The sequence below is a fragment of the Gastrolobium bilobum genome, unplaced genomic scaffold, assembly GCF_033153095.1.
Source record: "Gastrolobium bilobum isolate Gb01-03AN ecotype WA unplaced genomic scaffold, APGP_CSIRO_Gbil_v1 utg7258, whole genome shotgun sequence".
Lineage (NCBI taxonomy): Eukaryota > Viridiplantae > Streptophyta > Magnoliopsida > Fabales > Fabaceae > Gastrolobium > Gastrolobium bilobum.
The window spans coordinates 75030-96735 of record NW_026896893.1 but is presented as its reverse complement, the minus strand read 5'-3'; the positions used below and the strand labels follow the sequence as shown (position 1 = coordinate 96735).

General features: G+C 33.2%; 4 protein-coding genes across 4 annotated transcripts; 2 read left to right on the top strand and 2 right to left on the bottom strand.

Moving 5' to 3' along the window:
• Positions 1 to 6899: 6899 nt before the first annotated feature.
• LOC133302684 (uncharacterized) lies at positions 6900 to 7612 on the top strand. The gene is made up of 2 exons (XM_061502498.1): positions 6900 to 6929; positions 7070 to 7612. Exons 1-2 carry the CDS (start codon positions 6900 to 6902, stop codon positions 7610 to 7612), a joined length of 573 nt encoding a protein of 190 aa, XP_061358482.1.
• Positions 7613 to 7624: 12 nt separating this feature from the next.
• LOC133302682 (uncharacterized) lies at positions 7625 to 9454 on the top strand. Its single transcript, XM_061502497.1, has 4 exons — positions 7625 to 7957; positions 8078 to 8221; positions 8833 to 8959; positions 9225 to 9454. Exons 1-4 carry the CDS (start codon positions 7625 to 7627, stop codon positions 9452 to 9454), a joined length of 834 nt encoding a protein of 277 aa, XP_061358481.1.
• Positions 9455 to 10365: 911 nt separating this feature from the next.
• LOC133302681 (uncharacterized) lies at positions 10366 to 10866 on the bottom strand. Its single transcript, XM_061502496.1, has one exon. The coding sequence runs from the start codon at positions 10864 to 10866 to the stop codon at positions 10366 to 10368; it is 501 nt and encodes a 166-aa protein (XP_061358480.1).
• A 2507-nt stretch (positions 10867 to 13373) lies between these two features.
• Positions 13374 to 15837, bottom strand: LOC133302680 (uncharacterized). The gene is made up of 9 exons (XM_061502495.1): positions 15828 to 15837; positions 15442 to 15538; positions 15234 to 15358; positions 15044 to 15128; positions 14822 to 14954; positions 14482 to 14639; positions 14269 to 14392; positions 13960 to 14168; positions 13374 to 13407 (listed from the first exon to the last, which is right to left on the bottom strand). Exons 1-9 carry the CDS (start codon positions 15835 to 15837, stop codon positions 13374 to 13376), a joined length of 975 nt encoding a protein of 324 aa, XP_061358479.1.
• Between the last annotated feature and the right edge of the window lie 5869 nt (positions 15838 to 21706).

Below are 21706 nucleotides of genomic sequence, written 5' to 3'. Positions count from 1 at the left end.
GTCTCTTCTTCATCCGCATCATTTTCCTCATCTTCATCATCATCATTGAAGATTTCATCTTCTTCATTAATCAGATCAAAACGTCCAGGCAAGTATTTTGTTACGAAGGCCATTAGAAAATCCTTCCACATATTATTAAAGTCGCGGCAGTTCCATGTACGGAACCATTTGATTGCGCTTCCTCTGAGTCTTCTCATGGCTACCTGCCATTTGTTCTCCGTCCAGATTTTTTCTTTCCGAAAATGTTCCTTCAAACAGAGAAGCCAATCTAATGCTTCATCCTTATCTCCATGGAAGAGTGGCACTTCCATCTCGTTCTTTTCCTCCATAGCCCAAGCTCTGATACCAATTTGTTAGAATTGAATATCCACACAGATGCAAGAGACAACCAGACTTGTATATCTACAAAAAAACTTTTCTTTTCTATTCTTGCTTTCTTGCTCTTTCTCTTTTTCTCTTGATCTACTTGATCTACATTTCATACCAACTATCAAAGGCTATTTATAAGCTATAAAATTGACCAACATAACTCCACACATAACACTCTCATTACTTTATAACTGACATAACTGACTCATTAATATTCTAACTGACACAAGAAACTAAATAACCAAAACTGCTAAAAAACGGACATTTAAAATTTATCCCAACATATAATCCCAGTAAACTAAATGCTTATGGAATATTCTCCCGTTCTCAAGTTCACTTCCTCCATAATTGGTCAGTGTATGCATAACAGCAGAAACACATACACTTCATGCAAATTTTATTTACAGAAAATTTAACTTACTTATTATCATACATATATTACTTTATTATTTTAAATCATCAAGTATCATGATTCTCACATTTTACTTTCTCCTGCTAACTTAATACTCTAGGATATTATTTTCAAGTATCACAACATCCACAATATATTAACTTACCACCTTCTTTTAATTAATTACAGATAATTTCATACGTCAAAATACAACAACACATATAAACGTATAGAAATCACACAGACAGCAGAATGTCAAAAAATTTGCAACACAATCTAATCAAGCAAACAACAGAAAATTGACAAAATTAGTAAATGTAAATTAAACAAACAAATAACAGAAAATTGATAGAATTAATAATCATAAATCAATCAAACAAACAACAAAAAATTGATAGAATTAATAATCATAAATTAATTAGGCAAACAACAAAAAATTGACAGAATCAGTAAACATAATTAATTAAACAAACAGAAAAAATTGACATAATCAATAAACATAATTTAATCAACAAACAGCCACAATAAACAAGTTGTCAGACAAACTAGCATATCAACACAACAGTTTACATATTATTAAACAGCACAAAGTATACACACACAAACATATACACTCCTACTTTACAGAATAGCCGGAACCATTCGAAGACTGAATGCGTTCACGTTAACTAATAATTTATTCCACCGGAGCCATCCATTATTTGAATGTACCCCACTTGTACGACCAAATTATTTATTGGCCTTGTACTGAAATTTCACTTACATTATATATTTATATATAATCTTTCCTTACTGAATCACACTTTTATTTATCATCTTGTCATCATAATAGTATGTAAATTTAATACACACATTTATCCTTCAATTAAAGATCTCTTACACCTAATGTCATAGACAGAATTACGGAACACACATTTTTCAACAACTTTCATTCCACAAAATATAACTGATTCACCTTAGACTTAATGCATGTCATATCACTATACCAACGTATTAATTGTTAGTACCTCACACATTAAAGTTCCTAGACTTGTTAAATCAACAGAACATCAGACTTATTTATGCCAAACTTAACCATTAATTATAAAATAGCATACTTCACACATCTCATTTTTAGTATATGCATGACACCATTCTGGTACCCAATCACACTATTAATATAGATATAACCATTACCCCCACCGGATACTGGTAGAACAATGAGTTAGAAGAAAACTCTTTAAACATAGAGCTTACCTGGTAAACTTCACACAATACAAAATCCTCCAATCACCCTCTCGTGAGTCAGATCTATTATCACAATAGAATACTATCAATCAATTGATCAATGTTACTTGCAATTCGAGCAACTTAAACCTATTCATTATTGCATTAATTGAACTGGGTGACATAAACACTTTATTTACATAATTCAACTTCAATTAAAACAACCATTAAGGTTATTTATTCAAGGTGGCTGAATATGGGTCTCACCATCAACATCCTGACTTAAAGATTTTCATTCTTTATTCTTTTTTCATTACACCATTTAATTCAAGTAGTCATTCATTTAACAACTTACCAAACCTTCCAACATCATTAAATCACTTGATAGCCGAATCATGTGTAACCTCATTTACACATTTTTCATGATTTTAATCAATCTATAAAGGTTCTAATGACACTCTTTTATCAATTACATCCTTGTGTAGCCATTTCCAATGACAACTTTCAAATTAACCTTAATTAACCACTTTATTAAACCAATGAATTAATTAAGTTTCCAATGAACCAAGTTATCATTTAAACCGCCCTAATTCATCTTGATGTTCAACATTATCAATTAAATGGTGATCAAATCTCATTCCTTCTAAATTAATCTACCATGGCCGAATTGATACATAAGGTTTTTTTTTTTTTTTGTAATAAAGAGGGGCAAAAGCCCCAAACAAAACAAAAATTACACGACGCGAGAACTTAAAAGATCTACAGAAGCATCCTGAAGAAGGAGCTCTAACAAAGGAGAAGGAGGAGAATGATAAACAATAAGATTATTATCATCCTCAAAATGCCTAGAAGCAAACCAGTGAGCACATCTGTTATTTTCTCGAAAGGTGTGGACCCAACGAACATCCCAATCTTCAGCAAGCCATTTGTGAATACGGGAAACAACCTGAGAGTTTCTGTGATTGTTGCTCCCTTCTTGGATAGTGCTAAGAGCAATTTCTGAGTCACATTCCAACTCCACTCTCCTAGCACCAGTACCCCAGGCCAGCTCTAAACCTTTGAGGATACCCCAGAGTTCTGCATCAAGAGGATTACAGAAACCTAATCTGAAAGAGAAACCACCCATAAAAGCACCATTGTGATCTCTAGCAAGGCCTCCACAGCTAGCATGCTGCCTAGATAGGGAAGAAGCACCATATGTGATAATCTTCAACCGACCAGGTTCAGGACGACACCATTTAGTAGGCTGATGGGCATTAGGGAAGCTGCCAAGAATGCTTCTATTCTTACCTCTAGCTTCAATTAAATGCGCAATAAAATCAGAAATGACACGCTTATCATTGCTTGGCCTTCGAAAACTATCATCATGAATATGATGATTACGCCAATTCCAAAGATTCCAGCAAGTAGTATAGAAAACATCTCTCCAATCAACATGAATTTGATAATTCCAACCCTTACTCACATTTTTGATGAGCCAAGGTTGTAGGTCTAATGTGAAGAAATCGTTGGGGACCCTTCTACCAAACCAATCTATCCACAATCTTTTGGCTTGAGAACAATCTCTAAGGACATGAATAAGAGTTTCTTCACTGTTTGGACAGTTAATGCAAAAATTAGGACCCCCATTCCATTTGCATGTACGACTCCAAACTGGAAGCTTATTAAGAAAAGCCAATCACATCATAGTCTTGATTCTTTCTGGACCCATACAGCAGTTCAAGAGTTAAAGATGTCACACACTTACAGTATAGATGAATACATAAGGTTTCTTTAGGTTTTTACATATTTTTAACATGCAACAAACCTTCCATTCACCTAACAACTTATTAATGGCATCATTGTATACTTTGACATCATGATAGTCACTTTCAAAATACATTTGTTCCCCATGGCCAAATTGACACATTTGTGGATTCTAATAATTTTTCATTCATTTAATTTAATGTTCAACCACTTCAATCCTTTACTTACATATCACCATCCATGATTCCAAAGAAGCTTTGAATTTAGGCACATGACACACTTATTTAAGTGTGCGTCGTCGTGGCTTATATATGTAGATAATTAGGATTTTTCTTCAATCAACTTAAGTCCATTCATTCCAAGCTTTTATATATTTATTCTTAATCATGATTTCACTCAAATCTTAAATTAAATAAATCTCTCACTCCATAGGGTATCCTTAGCCGAATCTATATGTGGCTGGGAATATTTTTTTTGTAGTTTAAGTTATAGCGTTAACTTCTAATGTCACTCCTCCGATTTGATGAAGCGAGTCTGTTTTGGTTCTCAATGGTGATCCCAACACATTATTCATGTGGGCAAGGTTTATGCTTAATTTTTTATTTTGATTTTAAAATTGGTATAGATGTCCAATAAGTTAATATTATAGAGTTATTCCATTATTTCTACAATCAGTTAAATTGTAAATTTTATAAATCCGAGAGTGTATGTTGGTAAAAGTTAGGTTTGTGAGGCTAACCAGTGGTAAGATTAAGTTTGACACTTCATCTCAGAGCCATTTGATTAAAAAAGATCAATGACTCTGATTATAAGCATGTGACATCATTGATCTTTTTTGATCTATCGGCTCTCAGATAAGGTGTCACACTTTAAATTTGACACTAGTGTCAAAAGATCCTACCCCTATATATAATATATATATATATATATATGTGGAAAAAAGTATCTAATGTTACTTTAGATAACTTTGTCTGATGTTCTCCGAAACGATACCGTTTTGGGGTTGAAAAATTAAAAAAATTGAATGATAAAGACTATTATAACCATGAAATAAATTAAAATTACAAAGACACCATGATTTATGTCCCAAAACAATGTCATTTCGATGAACATTAGACAAAATTATTTAAAATAATTTAGGAAAAACACACACACACACACATATATATAGGGTTAAACATTTATACCCCCACTTTAGATAAGATTGTCTATAGCTACTCTTTTTTAACTAAGTCTGACCAGTAAGACAAAAAAATTATATTTTCTCTCCACCACGTCACCCGATAATGTCTGAGGAAATAGAAAGAAAAAAAACAACTTTATTGTATTATTATCTCTTAAGAAATCTTCCCTTCCTGCCAATGATTTGTTCTACGTACCTTGCATTAACAAAGAAATAATAGAAAGATATGTTTATGCATCAAAAAATCGTGTGTCGGGTGGTTCAAAAATTGACTGCATATTTATTTTATTAAATTATATGCCAAAGCTTTGTTAACAAATTCTGACATTTCAGGCTGTGTTTGTTATGTCAGCTAATATGTACTATAGGGGTTACCTTTTCCTTATCTACATGATTCCCACACTTATGGTAAAACATTTAACTAATTTGTCCATAAAATAGAAATTGCCATGTAGACGATTTTTGTTGAGATAAACTCTCAACTGCTGACGTAAACTTGATATACCCATAAATAGCACTCCATAGGGTTGTTGAATGGCTAGCATAAGTTCAAGCATCTAGAAACCACTTTCAGTTCAAGACCGTTGAGACTGTTGGAAATCGACAATCACACAGAATCGAGAAAACAGAAAAAGAGATAAGAGTAGAGAGATTGACACGATGATTTACCCTGATTCACCCAATATAGGCTACATCCAGCTTGTCTGTATTATATTCACCTCACCGCCACTCGTTACAAGTCTCTCGGTTTACAAGGCAAATATAAATAGGATTACAAGAAACCCTAACAGCAGCTATTCATGGGCCCAAGCCCAAACTGCTAAGAAAATTACAATAGAAACAGAGGCCTAAACATTACCTAGCCTCTACGGGCCCGGGGGCGCTGCCCCCCGGACCCCCGCCCGCTCACCTGGGAGCGGGACCCCAGTTGCCTTTCTGCTGACCCCGACAATTAGGGCCAACATCATCATGTGAAGTATGAGCCATACCCAACATTCTCCCACTTGGTGAATGCTTCACATGTTTCTTCAATCCCAAAGCATCTGTACACCATTCAAACTTCTCCGAAGTCACTGCCTTGGTCAGAAAATCAGCATTGTTGAACCTTTGTGTCAACCTTCTCCAGCAATACAACCTTGTCTTCAATCTTCTCTCTGATGAAGTGGTACTGTATGCCGATATGCTTGGTCCTCGCATGGAAACCTGGGTTCTTAGCCAAGAAAATGGCGCTCTGACTGTCACACCCAACGATCATCTCTCCTTGTGCAAAGCCAAGCTCTTTGCACAACCTCCGTAACCAAATAGCTTCCTTAACAGCATGTGTCAAGGCCATGTACTCAGCCTCTGTAGAAGATAAAGCAACAGTGCTCTGCCTCTTACTCATCCAACTGATAGCTCCGCCAAATGAAGAAACAACATATCCACTTGTAGATCTTCTACTATCAATGTCACCTCCCCAATCAGCATCCACAAAGCATCTCAGCTCTAACAATGTCTGTCCCCTTGAGCCCTTCACGCCTTCATAGCATAACCCAAGGTCAGACGTACCACAAAGATAGCGGAACACACGCTTCACAGCCGTCCAATGCTCATTTCCTGGCTTGGACATATACCTGCTCAATTCTCCCACTGCTTGAGCAATATCAGGTCGAGTACAAATCATGGCATACATCAGACTCCCTACTGCACTAGCATAAGGAACTGACGCCATCTCTTCTTTTTTCTTCTTCAGTCTTGGGACCCCAGTTGCCTTTCTGCTGACCCCGACAATTAGGGCCAACATCATCATGTGAAGTATGAGCCATACCCAACAGAGACGCTCAACAAAAACAAGCATATAGAATCTGTGCTTAATTGGCAATAAGTTACGCGGCTAATTCATTGCCAAACAATCTACTATAAAAGCAATAAACTAGAACTCCTTATGTACACAAAGTTATCTCCACCCATTATATTGAAATTTCAAAAATTGGTTCTACCTCCGACAAAGACCGTATATCCACAATGATCATCCCCTCATCTTGTTTTCATGAGGTATGCGATTTTTTTTTTTGGTCCAACTTAATGTGCCTGCCCTTTAAATATGTTTGAATTATCTATAAGCTTACATAAAAGAATAACATTACAAACATAATTCATAACTAATAATGTAATAATGATGCTTTTGCATACAGGTAAACAAGAGATTTATCTCTAAAGCGTTGATACTTCCATTATCAATGCTAGTGTTGCTATCAAGCACAACATTCTCATTTCCGGAGAAAACTTGGTTACATATTGAGCCTCCAAAAGGACATAATTTAGTCAAGTCAGCTACTTTTGTATCTGAAAAGTTTGAAATGGGACCAGGAACAATTGCGTCGAAACCTTTTTATGATATTGAGTTTCCAAAAGGTCATGTTGGAATCAAGAGTGTCGATGCTGAACTAATTGATGAAGAAGGGAATTTTGTGCCTTTGTTTGATACTTACCTTCACCATTTTTTTATCAGAAGATACATTGAAAATATTACCTTTTCACAGAATCCTAAGGCTCGTCAGAGTGCATTGGAAGGTATCATTTTCAAGAGAAATGAAGGCCCATGCTATGATCATGTTCTTCCATTTCTTTGGGGCATGGGAGGTGAATCACGAAGAACATCCTCGAACATTCCAGATCCTTTTGCGAAAGAAATAGGCAACCCTGCAGAAATTCCTGATGGATATGAAGAGAAATGACTATTAAACATAATGGCAATTGATACACGTGGTGCACTGGATAGGGAAGGTTGTTCTGAATGTAGATGTGACTTGTTTAATCTCCCAAAGGACTTTTATAATGTCACAAAGGGAGTTTATGGCCAGCCATTGACCACAGATTATAAGGGAGGAATGTTTTGTTGCAAAGACAACTTTCAATGCAAATTGAAAGAGGTTTTTCAAGGCCCAAGAAGAAAGTTTTCCCTAAGATACAAAATAAGGTGGGTTGATTGGGATGAACACCAAATTCCTGTGAAGATTTATGTACTTGATTCAACCGATCAGGTGAGATCAAATGGTTCCAAAGTAGTCCATGAGTGCCAGGTAAATAAGTTATTCAATGAAGTAGACTTTTCAATCTCAACTAAATTAAAAATTAAAATGCTAGTCTTTTCTTTCTTTGAAGCAAGCACTCAACAACAAAGATAAATTAACTTGTTACAGGTAGAATATACTATTCCCGCAAATGATAGCAATGACTCTCCTCATGTCCAGAAAGCAAACATCACAATGGAAAAAGGTGGTTATCTCATCTATGTCGCTGCTCATATGCATTTCGGTGCTATTAATGCAACTCTATATGGACAGGTAATTAATGTTCATCAGTTTGTATCATTTAGTTGAGTCCATTCTCAAAGCTCACTTCTAGAAGGCAACATAGGATTCCCCCTCATTCCCGTGCATTGCTGCCCACTGCACAATGAAAGTAAGGAAGCAAGCCTAACCTCAGTGATTAGGCTGGCTAAGTGGTACAACCACATAACTTCTCTCCCATGCTTGACAGACAGAGACTTCCCCTCTAAATCCCCTCCCTCTCACATTGAGAGGGCATCTTATCTTCCATCATCTTCTCCACTCTCATGCTCTTACTCTGCCTCTATGAATACACACTCATACACATTATTCCCCTTTAGATGCAGCACCATGGGAAGCTTCACTAGGGCCTTGGTCTCTACCATTACCACTATGATTACCCTTATATCAATATACCTCATCCTTAAAGGGTACATCTATGAACCGCCGGATCATTTTCCGTATAATCTTTATCATTTGTTGTAGATTATGCTTTATTAAGCTTTGTGTGCTTGATTTGTTTCTTTAAGTAATAATTTAGCTTGACTCCATACTATTGTAAGAAGTCAAATATATATATTACAATGAATCTTTACTTATACAATTGGTGCTTTTGTTTAATTTAGGATGGAAGGGCTTTATGTACCTCAAAACCAAAATATGGAAAGGGAAAGAAAGTAAGAAATGAGAAAGGTTACGCGATTGGCATGTCCGTTTGTTATCCAAAACCAGGTTCTATCAAGATTAAGAATGGTGAGACTTTGACCATGGAATCAAGATACAAAAGTGGCTTTCGAACTGGAGTTATGGGACATTTCAACATCTATTTGGCAGAGCGATTACCACTCTCGACGTATAATCTTTATCATTTGTTGTAGATTATGCTTTATTAAGCTTTGTGTGCTTGATTTGTTTCTTTAAGTAATAATTTAGCTTGACTCCATACTATTGTAAGAAGTCAAATATATATATTACAATGAATCTTTACTTATACAATTGGTGCTTTTGTTTAATTTAGGATGGAAGGGCTTTATTACCTCAAAACCAAAATATGGAAAGGGAAAGAAAGTAAGAAATGAGAAAGGTTCCGCGGTTGGCATGTCCGTTTGTTATCCAAAACCAGGTTCTATCAAGATTAAGAATGGTGAGACTTTGACCATGGAATCAAGATACAAAAGTGGCTTTCGAACTGGAGTTATGGGACAATTCAACATCTATTTGGCAGAGCGATTACCACTCTCGACATAGACATAATAATTCCTATTATCCACATCTTGCTTAACTGATGTGTTTCTTCATCGCATATGATATTAAATGTAAAATGTAGTTTGTAACAACTCGTTTCCAAATACACAAGATGTCATACACTTACAATATAGATGCATACTTAACAGTTACAGATACAGATGACTTCTAAGTGTATCAACATAGTTATCTTAAAACTACGTGACAGTTTAAAATTTTCTTATGTTCCTATATGCAAAAAGATATACTATACAATTCCATAATTGTAGAGAATATAAAACCTAACGCAACTTAACCTTTTGTCAAAATACGGAAAACATATCATCTGTATATTAGACTAACTAAATAAAATCCAAACCTGTAATTCAGAAAACCAACATACACTATATACAGATGATACCTGTAATCCGAATGCCATTACAAAATACCAATAAAAAAGAACGAAAGACAAATTGCAACAGAGCAAGACACCAGAAAAATAAAAATTGAGAAATAACCCCCACCTAAATCTGAATTTAAAACAAAAAAAAAAAAAATATGAATTTAAAACAGACTCCACATTGTCTCCAACCTAAATTACTGTCATTACACAAAACAAATAAATCTCAAAATCAGCACTGCAAAGCTGACACGTTTTTATCCCAGATAGTTGCTTAACCGCGTCATCTTCACACTTCAGAACGTCATCTCCAATCATTCTCCTCTTGCACAAGTTGGGTTTGCATATGGGTAACCCATCGTAAACCACTTCTTTACGCACCCATAAGCCTCTGAGGAAACGCTTCACACGCAGCCTGCACTGCCCCACAATGTGTTCATCGTCCAGAGCGCGAAACAATTCCAACCCCACCTTCATCTTATCTTCATCAACCCCATTAAGCAGCAGGATGCAATACACCTACTTGAGAATCCCTCTATCCTTTCATTGCTGCGATTTTCAAGTTTTCAAGAGCCTTTTGTTGCATAGTAGGACCTGATGATTCACGGAAGTAATTAACCACCCCTTCACGATACAACACTTCAGGATTCCCACTACCCCTACACCGCTGCAAGAAATAAACTTGACGGTTTATCTTATACATTCTCTCTGGGTCTAAGTAATCTACGTCTGGCCCGTCAACGTTTTCACTGTCAGAGTGAACAGCCCTTACACGGTGAAGAAAAGGCTTTGCATCAGTAACACATTCCAATGGACCAAGAGCAAATTTGTCCAGCGAAACTTGTTCATATACATAATCTGTTTTGGCAATTTGCAAAAAGTCCTTGCAAGTGAGTTTGACGTGAACGATGTCCTCTAGTGAGTGAGAGGCAACTTTTCCGAATATCCTCGTCAACAAATCACTTGGCAGAGAGGAAAAGGTCTCAACCTTGATGGGGGCCATCTTTATGCGCTTGAGAGGAGATGAATTGGCCATTAAGTCGTCCTTTCAACGAACGATGCAAACGTATTTGGGGTGAGAAACTATGAGAAACACATTGGGAACGAAAAATTAAGGAAACTCAGAATATATAAACGTCTAGTTTGAGACACTGAAAGGACAGACAACGGATCAGAAAATGAAGTGCCCATTTGTTGACAATGAAACACGACGTTCCATTATACCATTATTACACAACGCGCCGTGATTATTACTGACAACACATCTGCATGCGCACACACCATTGGAATACTGAACGTCATGTATGGTGGGACACCATTATGAGACACAGTGTAAAGTACTTTGAGAAAACTTAAACCATTATTAGACTGGAAAAACATCTAGTGAGTAATTTTTATTTCATATAAAAATAACGACCAAAAATGATAATTGTAATAAAATGTTTTATAATAATTTAGGGAAAAAATTGTATAAATGAAGAAATTAAATATTAAACGACGTAAGTTCATTTTATTAAATCCTAAACATAAAAACAAACAAATAATAAATGTATTAAAAAGTTCTTAATAATTCAAAAAAAATTAATTCGCAGTGGCGATTTGGACAGAATTATACTGAAACAATTGTAATCGAAGAAATTAAATATTAAACAACGAAAGTAAATTTTAAAAATGTAATAAAATGTTTTTTAATAATTTTTTAAAAAATAATTCGCAGTGGAACACTACACATAATCAGTTTTACAAATTATAAGGTAGCATTCAGAGTGAAATGTTACACATAATCAGATTTATTGCTTTGTTATTTAGTCACTCACCAATGAAACATTGAAATATGGATTAATTCGCAGTGGAATATTACTAATTTCATATGCTGAATCTAAATCCTTTGAAACATTGCTATATACTGTGGAAAACAAAAAACTTCCATAAGAATTCATACACTCAACCTTTTTTTTATAAAAGAACAAACCAAAAGGTCCATGCAAATACAAATATTAAGGAGAATGCAAACATTACAAATCTCAGACACTTAACAAAAGGGGATAAAAATCTTCAAATGGTTTCAACAGTAGTTATTCCATTACAACACCCCAACAGTGAAAACATAAAGCAGCACACTCAGAGCCAAAGATACATATTTTCGCAAAACATTTCCAAACATCGCTTCTTCATCAAAGGATCCCTTGCAATTTCGCGAAATTCTTTACAGGTTAACTCGAGATTGTAGATATCAAACATCGTTTGGGAGTCAACCATAACAAATATTTCAATCAAAACATCTTTTGGAAGACCTTTTAGGGACACAGGACTATCAGCAGCACTCCTTAGACGTTTTGCAGAAGTGGAAGCATCCATTTGATTATAGCTTGATGGAGATAAGATGACGAGAGAGAGTTGTGTTTGTTCAAAAATACCACAACTCAGTTATTTATATAGACTTTATGCAGAACAAAGAGATGAAAGAGATAAGATGTTATGAAACCAACAGTCATATTTAAAATTAATTGAGATGTTAACATCTCGGTAGCATGCACAATTAAAATGAGAATTAAAAAGTATCTTGAATTCATTAATGTATGTTATATTTTCGAGTGCAACTTATAACAGCATAAACAACAGACAGTGCATTGTAGAAATTGGGATTCTGCTATATAATGTGAAAAACGACAATGTCAAAGACAATTCAGACATTATTTTTCTTCCTTCTACGGGTAATCAATGAACACAGCACATTTCACTTCACCACACTTTACTTCATAACAGGTTACAATGGGTGATAACATTTCTCTCAAACAAATTAAAGACTACTTATTCCAACACATAATTCAAACAGCGAAAACACAACTCAAAGATTACGATAAAAGTTCACGTAAAACATTTCCAAAGAACGTTTCTTCATCAAAGGATCCCTTGCAATTCCAAGAAATTCTTTACAGGTTAACTCAAGGCTATAGATATCAAATATCCTCTGGGAGTCCACCGTAGCAAAGATTTCGATCAGGATATCTCTTGGAAGATCTTTCAGAGACACATGACCATCAGTAACCATCTTTGTACGTTTTGCAGAAGGCAAAGAATCCAAAGAATCCATGGACTAAGATGAAACATACCTACTATGTGGCCTCTTTATATAAACCCCCAGATGTAAATTGTAGTGGCAAACCAACAGTCAATAAAACTTAAATTGTAAGTGCTCATATCTCGGTAATATGCAGAAATTGATTTCCAAAGAAAGCACACGTATAAAATGAATGACTATTTTACAATTCCAAGTGGACAATATCATAAATCCATTATATGCCACCTCAAAAATTCATAACATTGTCTTTGAATAATATCTGATTACCCAAACCCCAAGTTTAAAATAAGGACTGCAGAATCAGTGTTCTATAAAATCCATCAACAGTAGATAGGCAATGGTCACCACATATTAAACACATTACACAGTACAACAAGGAATTATAAAACAAAAGAAATGTTTGGATAAGTTTTTTTTTCTGAAACACTAAATAATTAGACATTCGGTCATGGTTGCTTCGCTCATTGAGAATTTGTATACGCTTCAGCATCGAACCTATTTCAAAAACCAAAAAACAAATTACAGAAATCAGTAATTTGTATCGGGTCATGAAATGAAAATCACTTTCAATTTACAATTATTGGTTACATGAAAAAAAAAAGGTAACGTAATTTATTTTTTTTCTTATGATGAATTAAAATATATTCAAAATTTAGAATTTACATAACTCTTTTTCAAGCTTAATTTTTTTCGTTGTTCGCACAACCGAAGACTTAAATTCCTCAACATTAGGATCATGAGAATTCATCACAGGTGTCAATAAAGTTAGAGAAATATCACCAACATCAGCACTGTCACATGTCTGGCTTTTAACATCCTAGTCGATCAAATAAAAAAGAAAAAATATTCGGTTAAGCACATATTACGAAAATTCACAACTGTAAACTCATTATGTAACACGTATATAAATTGAAATAATAGATTACTGCTGCCTTTTCTGGTTCTAATGATAACATTTCATTTTTGGCTGCATTATCGAAATTTGCTTCATCTTGTAATCAACAGCAACCAAAAACAGTCATATAAATGAATTCAAAATGTGGAGACCTCATATGAACAGTTTGACATCGTACATTGGGGTCAACCAAATCATTCAGGAATGCTGTGATTATCTCCTCGCTGATACAAATCTTAGATACTTGATATTTTGGCTCACTGTACACGTTCAAATTTTTTTCCTTCACATTAATCTTAAACAGCATGGATTTTTCATTCAGAACATTTAGTTGCTCGGGATACTCTTCTGCATCAGCACCCTGGGAAAAGGAATTCAAAAAGAAAACCAATTTTCAAGTTACATACAGACAACGGTCATACATTACTTAATAACTAATCGATCCAAATAAGAAAACAAACCCTTTTGAAATGCAACTCACGCAACTCAGCAGCACTCATTCCCAACAAAGTAACACAGTCTCGATCAAACAGCAAAAAAGAAGCAGAATCCGTGTTATCCACAACTCTGACTTGAACACTGAATCTATAAAAATTTAAAAAAAACATTTATCATAAACAGACAATCACTAATCAGATCTAACACAGTTTAAAAATTTAGCATAGCTATTTTACCTAGGTATGTAATCTTCCCAATGTTTATGGCAGTTTTTACAGTACCATTTTTCAAAATCTTCACAAACGGAAAATGGACACCTATTGCATGACCGGTACCACCAGTTGTATCTGCTCTCAATTGATTTTTTAGTCCCATAAGTGATGCATGTGGTTACCTGCAATACGGGAATGCAACAAATTAATGAACAACATACCAAAAAAAAAAACCAAAACAAACAAAGGGCCTCAAACATGCCCACAAAAGGTGCATAACAGAAACTGGTAGATATCAGCAACAACAAACCACAGCAGAAATGAAAATTTATATACGTGTTACACATGAAAATTTAACATTCACCTTACTACACAACTTGATATCACTGATTGACTTTCTATCGGTCTCTTTAAGAAAATCACTTTCGTACGAATATGACGACTGAGTAGACAATTGAGTCAACCTCAAACTACTTTCCACACCAGCAGACGATAGACTACAATACAAACATTAACAACAACATAAGATTACATGCGGCTGAATAAAAAAAAATAACAGCAGCAATAAAAAGGATAATATGCAAACCATTTTTTGAACTCCACAATCTCAGGCAAATTTGAATCCATGATAATCTTGGTCGTATATTTTGTATTCGTCACTCTGATTTTACCTATACAAAACAAAAAACAACGAACATCCATCAATCTATAATACGGTACAAAAGCTAAAATTAAATCAGAAACACGTAGAAAATAAAATTTAACACAACACATACCCCTAAAACCCTTTATCCTCCCTAGTTGAACAATCATCACCTTATGAGGAGTGTCATTGCTTGCCAAAAAAGTTTGTACCTCATCCACATAATGCTCCCACAATGTGCATTCCAGCTTGTGACCCCTATACATTAGAAGCGCACAGACGAAGGTTACAGATATAACAATTCGTTAAGACACTGTAAAAAAACTTAACATTCTGTATACCTGAGATTGTCGAGTTCTAACACGATCATCTTTGTCTTCCTGCCGGAAACCAGATGCTCACACACTTCCCCAACTCCCGACAGTAAACCAATGACGTCTACACAGCAAAGAAGACAACACTAATTTAATAATTTAAATCGCAAAATAGACTGTTAATCAACAACGGTGGTCCCTAAACATTACACAACACTACCTACTAAATACGGAGAATCAGACGATTCTTTCTCAATGAGATCGTAATCAACAAAATCAAAACATTCGCAGGAAAATTAGGTTGAACAATTGATCTAACATCAGTCCTCAAGTTGAAAGACAGACGGTACTCATGACGGGTTGGCCTAAAATTACCGCTACTGAATCCAACTCCAAAGTTTTTAATAAAATACACTTCTCCATCCGTGATTTTTTTACGAACCTAAAGAGTTCCTTTCACAGTGACATGGATCCTTCCACCCTACAAAAAGAGGTAAGGACAAAGAATCAACAACACAAAACGAAAATCACAACAACAGCGTCGAAAAGAAAAGAAAAAAGATCTGTATTATATACCCGTTCATCCAACAGAACCATCTCAACATTGTCGTCTAAACCTTTACGTTGAAAGTTAGGAACCTGCCAAGATCGAACCACCTTCGCCTTAATCCTCCAATCCTCCTTTGTAGGATTAAGATCCTTTATAAAATCATATCTTGAAACCATTTCTTTTAGGGATAACGAAAAGAAGCAGCAGAAGGAAAAGACGAAAAAATGATGAACATAAACAACTGAAAACCGGAGGCAAAAACGTAAACAAAATGCAAAACACTCCCTTTTATAGACTCATGCAGTCAGAGTTAAATAAAATGGACTCTCCAAATGTTTTCCCTCCATCGAAACTTTCCAATTCAAATTTTCAAACCATTTCACAATTTGAATTCGAATTTTTAATCATTAATCAGATGAACAATTCCAATTCCAATGTAAAAACAGCTGAGTCATTAAAACAGAGGACCAATTCCAATGTGAACAGCAGTGGGCATTAAATGTCTTGCCTGCCACCACATCTGTTTAATATTTTTGAATTTAAAAATCTGATTTTCAATTTTTAAAAGAAAAATCCCTTTTCAATTTCCAATTTACTAAAGATGAAAAGTTTGCAGGTGGTGAACAGAAATCTGAGAATTAAGGAGAGAGTACCACATAGGAAAACTTTCCAAAGTTTGGGTTTCCTTTATTTATATATATATATATATATATATATATATATATATATATATATGGGTCCATTTGCAGCTTACAACCCAAACTAAGCCGAGAGACAAAAGAAGTTTTGGTGAACCCGACCCAAAGGCCGAAACAGACAAACAAAATTTTGACATAATAAAAGAAAATGAAATAATAGCTCATCAATGACATAGACATTTTATTAAAACAATCTTATTCCATCAAAGTGACTTTCCTTATTTTAGTTTAGTCTCTTCCTCCCATGCTAATGTAAATTATAAATAAAAAAATACAAATATCTCAAAAAAATTATAATTATATTATAAAAGGAGAAAAAATATAGGAGCCAATTTAAGGCGCTGCTGGTGAGGTTCAAGCACGAAAGAAGAGTGAGTGCTAGCAAGGGTTTACGTGTCAGATTTTAAGGTAAAGGTTGAGGTGTCGGATCCTCACCAATCACCACCCATTCATCTAGCAAATGGTTGACTGCCAAATCATCCATGCCCAATAAGCTGCTGCCACATCAATTGTACCAAGTAGGGGTGAAACTAGGCCAGGACGGCCTACAGGGGCCTACGTCAGGCCAGACCTAACCTGGTATATTTCGTAAAACAGGCCGGACTTGGACTTTGAAAAAGCTTGTTTAATAAAAAGGTCGTAGGCTCACTTTCATAAGGTCTGACCTATAAGCCTACAAGCAGCCTATATTGTACTATTTATTTCAATTAAAATAAAATATGATAAATATAAGAAAAAATAAAAGATATAAATTTAATCAATTGCAATTATTTATAACTTAATTATATTCAATTATATTTTAATAGAAATTTGATTTTATTTCTTATGTAGGAAGAATCAACATCTCAACATGTTAGATTGTGTATATGAATATATTAAAAGATTTTTTAGAGAGGTTATACTTACTACAAGCATTATGATATGTTTGTTGGATTCATGTAGTTATTTTAGTTTACATAGCATGATTTTGTTTGTTGGATCTGAAATATATGTTATTTAGTTTAAGCATTTTGCTTTTGAAAGTGACTTAAATGCAAATTGTATGAGTTTTCTTGTGATTCATGATTCTGTTTGGACGTTGAAATTATGATTTCTGGTTTAGCAACGAAATTTGATATTTTGTAAAGTTGATTCATGGTTCTGCTTAGAAGTTAAAAATTAACAGGCTAACGGGCTAGGCCAGGCCATTCACTTTTTAATAAATGGGTCAAGTCAGGCTAACAGTTAGACTCATACTAGGCTTAGGTCAGGCCAAATTAAAAAATTTTGACGTAGGCTTGGACTTTTTGGGACAAAGCTTGGACCAGCCGAGTCCACTTTCACCCCTTGTACCAAGTATGAACGACAATATAGATTCACACTTCCGACCGCCGAACCCAATCACGTTTCATTCACACTATTTCAGTCCAGAAAGTTCCTTTTAGACATATGCCCTTTTTTTCTTTTTCTTTTTCTTAGTTTGATTAACCTTTGGCTCTAAGAAAATGAATAATCATATTTAAACTATATTAAAAATAACCCCACCTAAACTTTGAATCACAAAAAAGAAAAATTATGTAATATACAAATTTGGTGTAAATTTATTTACTCCAAGTGAAAGACTTTAATTTTATCAATAAACGATTTTGAGTTATTATGAAAAAAAGCTTGATTACCATTTAAACTATTTCGTATAACTTTTTTTTTGAAATTTTTAATGGTTTTTCAAAATCATTTTTTAAAATTTTGAAAAAAAAATATAATTTTATTTTTAAATGTTTTTTCCTATTTTGAAAAAACATCTTATTATTATAAAAAAATGTTAAACGTATTTTAAAAAATATTATTTCCTATAAAAAACAAGAGAGATTTAACTAAATTCATTAAGAAACTGTTTTTACCACACACACAAAAAAGTGATTAAGAGACTACCGATGTAATATGTTCTTTTTTTTGTGTGTACATGTGATATAAATAAATACCAACTTTTATAATAAATTTGATGCACTTACATTTACCAAAAAAAAAAAATAAAATTGATGCACTTACAGTTGGCCCATTGTACATGGCCCAACCATTGATTGAAGAAGCTCGTAGTCAACTAGAGTTGTGGCCTAATAAATTTGGCCAAATTGTTGAAAGAGGCAATGATTTGAAATACAACAAATTACAATCGAATCCAAGACCCAATAAAGCAACAGATGTGATTGTGATTTGTTTGGGAAGAAAAGAAAAACAACATATTTGGAATGATTTAAGATTAAAGATTTGGGATGTATTTTGAATTTTTTATTTGTAATTTTTTATTTATTTTTAGATGTTAATTACTTTTATTTATTGATTCAAAATTTAAAAATCTAAAATTCTAAAAATAATAAAACTGCCTAAAATAAATAAAAGTAATTTACATCTAAAAAATAAATAAAAAATTACAAATAAATAATTCAAAATTCATCCCAAATCTTTAATCTCAAATCATTCCAAATATGTTGTTTTCCTTTTCTTCCCAAACAAATCACAATCACATCTGTTTGCTTTATTGGGACTTGGATTCGATTGTAATTTGTTGTATTTCAAATCATTGCCTCTTTCAACAATTGAGCCATTTTTATTAGGCCACAACTCTAGTTGAATACGAGCTTCTTCAATCAATGGTTGGACCATGTACAATGGGTCAACTGTAAGTGCATCAAAATTCTTATCAATATTTGATTTTCCTTACAATTCACTATATATTATCATTATGCTAATTTTTGGTTAAAGATTATTTTGTGTTTAAAGGTTAATTTAATTAATGAAATTTCTATTTTCTTAAAAAAATATTATTAAATTTAATAAATGTAAAAAAAGAAAAACAGAAATAATATCAGCAAGCGTGTGCGTTTTGAGTGTCGTGATAAATCGTGTAGACAGTAGCGGTCCTCATACACGGAAGGGAGTGGATCCTCTCATGTGAAAAAGTGGTCATGTTATTTGATCACAATCACTCATTGATGATGATGAGATAAGAGAGAGAAAAATGTATAAGTTTTAAATAAGAGAGAGAAAAATTTATTTTAGGCAGTTTTATTATTTTTAGAATTTTAGATTTTTGAATTTTGAATCAATAAATAATAGTAATTAACATCTAAAAAATAAATAAAAAATTACAAATAAATAATTTAAAATACATCCCAAATCTTTAATCTCAAATCATTTCAAATATGTTGTTGTTTTCCTTTTCTTCCCAAACAAATCACAATAACATTTGTTGCTTTATTGGGACTTGGATTCGATTGTAATTTGTTGTATTTCAAATCATTGCCTCTTTCAACAATTGGGCCATATTTATTAGGCCACAACTCTAGTTGAATACGACCTTCTTCAATCAATGGTTGGGCCATGTACAATGGGTCAAATGTAAGTGCATTAAAATTCTTATCAATATTTGATTTTCCTTACAATTCACTATATATTATCATTGTGCTAATTTTTGGATAAAAATTATTTTGTGATTTAAAGGTTTATTTAATTAATGAAATTTCTATTTTCTTAAAAAAAATATTATTAAATTTAATAAATGTAAAAAAAGAAAAACAGAAATAATATCAGCAAGCGTGTGCGTTTTGAGTGTGTAGACAGTAGCGGTCCTCATACAAGGAAAGGAGTGGATCCTCTTATGTGAAAAAGTGGTCATGTTATTTGATCACAATCACTCATTGATGATGATGAGATAAGAGAGAGAAAAATGTATAATTTTTAAATAAGAGAGAGAAAAATTTATTTTAGGAAGTTTTATTATTTTTAGAATTTTAGATTTTTGAATTTTGAATCAATAAATAAAAGTAATTAACATCTAAAAAGTAAATAAAAAATTACAAATAAATAATTCAAAATACATTCCAAATCTTTAATCTCAAATCATTCCAAATATGTTGTTTTCCTTTTCTTCCCAAACAAATCACAATCACATCTGTTTGCTTTATTGGGACTTGGATTCGATTGTAATTTGTTGTATTTCAAATCATTGCCTCTTTCAACAATTGAGCCATTTTTATTAGGCCACAACTCTAGTTGAATACGAGCTTCTTCAATCAATGGTTGGACCATGTACAATGGGTCAACTGTAAGTGCATCAAAATTCTTATCAATATTTGATTTTCCTTACAATTCACTATATATTATCATTATGCTAATTTTTGGTTAAAGATTATTTTGTGTTTAAAGGTTAATTTAATTAATGAAATTTCTATTTTCTTAAAAAAATATTATTAAATTTAATAAATGTAAAAAAAGAAAAACAGAAATAATATCAGCAAGCGTGTGCGTTTTGAGTGTCGTGATAAATCGTGTAGACAGTAGCGGTCCTCATACAAGGATGGGAGTGGATCCTCTTATGTGAAAAAGTGGTCATGTTATTTGATCACAATCACTCATTGATGATGATGAGATAAGAGAGAGAAAAATGTATAATTTTTAAATAAGAGAGAGAAAAATTTATTTTAGGCAGTTTTATTATTTTTAGAAGTTTAGATTTTTGAATTTTGAATCAATAAATAAAATTAATTAACATCTAAAAAATAAATAAATAATTACAAATAAATAATTCAAAATACATCCTAAATCTTTAATCTCAAATCATTCCAAATTTGTTGTTGTTTTCCTTTTCTTCCCAAACAAATCACAATAACATTTGTTGCTTTATTGGGACTTGGATTCGATTGTAATTTGTTGTATTTCAAATCATTGCCTCTTTCAACAATTGAGCCATTTTTATTAGGCCACAACTCTAGTTGAATACGAGCTTCTTCAATCAATGGTTGGACCATGTACAATGGGTCAACTGTAAGTGCATCAAAATTCTTATTAATATTTGATTTTCCTTACAATTCACTATATATTATCATTATGCTAATTTTTGGTTAAAGATTATTTTGTGTTTAAAGGTTAATTTAATTAATGAAATTTCTATTTTCTTAAAAAAATATTATTAAATTTAATAAATGTAAAAAAAGAAAAACAGAAATAATATCAGCAAGCGTGTGCGTTTTGAGTGTCGTGATAAATCGTGTAGACAGTAGCGGTC

Coding starts and splice junctions, on each gene's coding strand:
- LOC133302681 (XM_061502496.1), bottom strand. CDS start 10,866: ATGGCCAATTCATCTCCTCTCAAGCGCATAAAGATGGCCCCCATCAAG.
- LOC133302682 (XM_061502497.1), top strand. CDS start 7,625: ATGGCAATTGATACACGTGGTGCACTGGATAGGGAAGGTTGTTCTGAA. Junction 7,958..8,077: donor AAGTAGTCCATGAGTGCCAG/GTAAATAAGTTA, acceptor AACTTGTTACAG/GTAGAATATACTATTCCCGC. Junction 8,222..8,832: donor ATGCAACTCTATATGGACAG/GTAATTAATGTT, acceptor TGTTTAATTTAG/GATGGAAGGGCTTTATGTAC.
- LOC133302684 (XM_061502498.1), top strand. CDS start 6,900: ATGATCATCCCCTCATCTTGTTTTCATGAG. Junction 6,930..7,069: donor CCTCATCTTGTTTTCATGAG/GTATGCGATTTT, acceptor TTTTGCATACAG/GTAAACAAGAGATTTATCTC.
- LOC133302680 (XM_061502495.1), bottom strand. Junction 14,955..15,043: donor ATTGTGGAGTTCAAAAAATG/GTTTGCATATTA, acceptor TTTGTATTGTAG/TCTATCGTCTGCTGGTGTGG. Junction 14,169..14,268: donor GTGAGTTGCATTTCAAAAGG/GTTTGTTTTCTT, acceptor TCCTTTTCCCAG/GGTGCTGATGCAGAAGAGTA.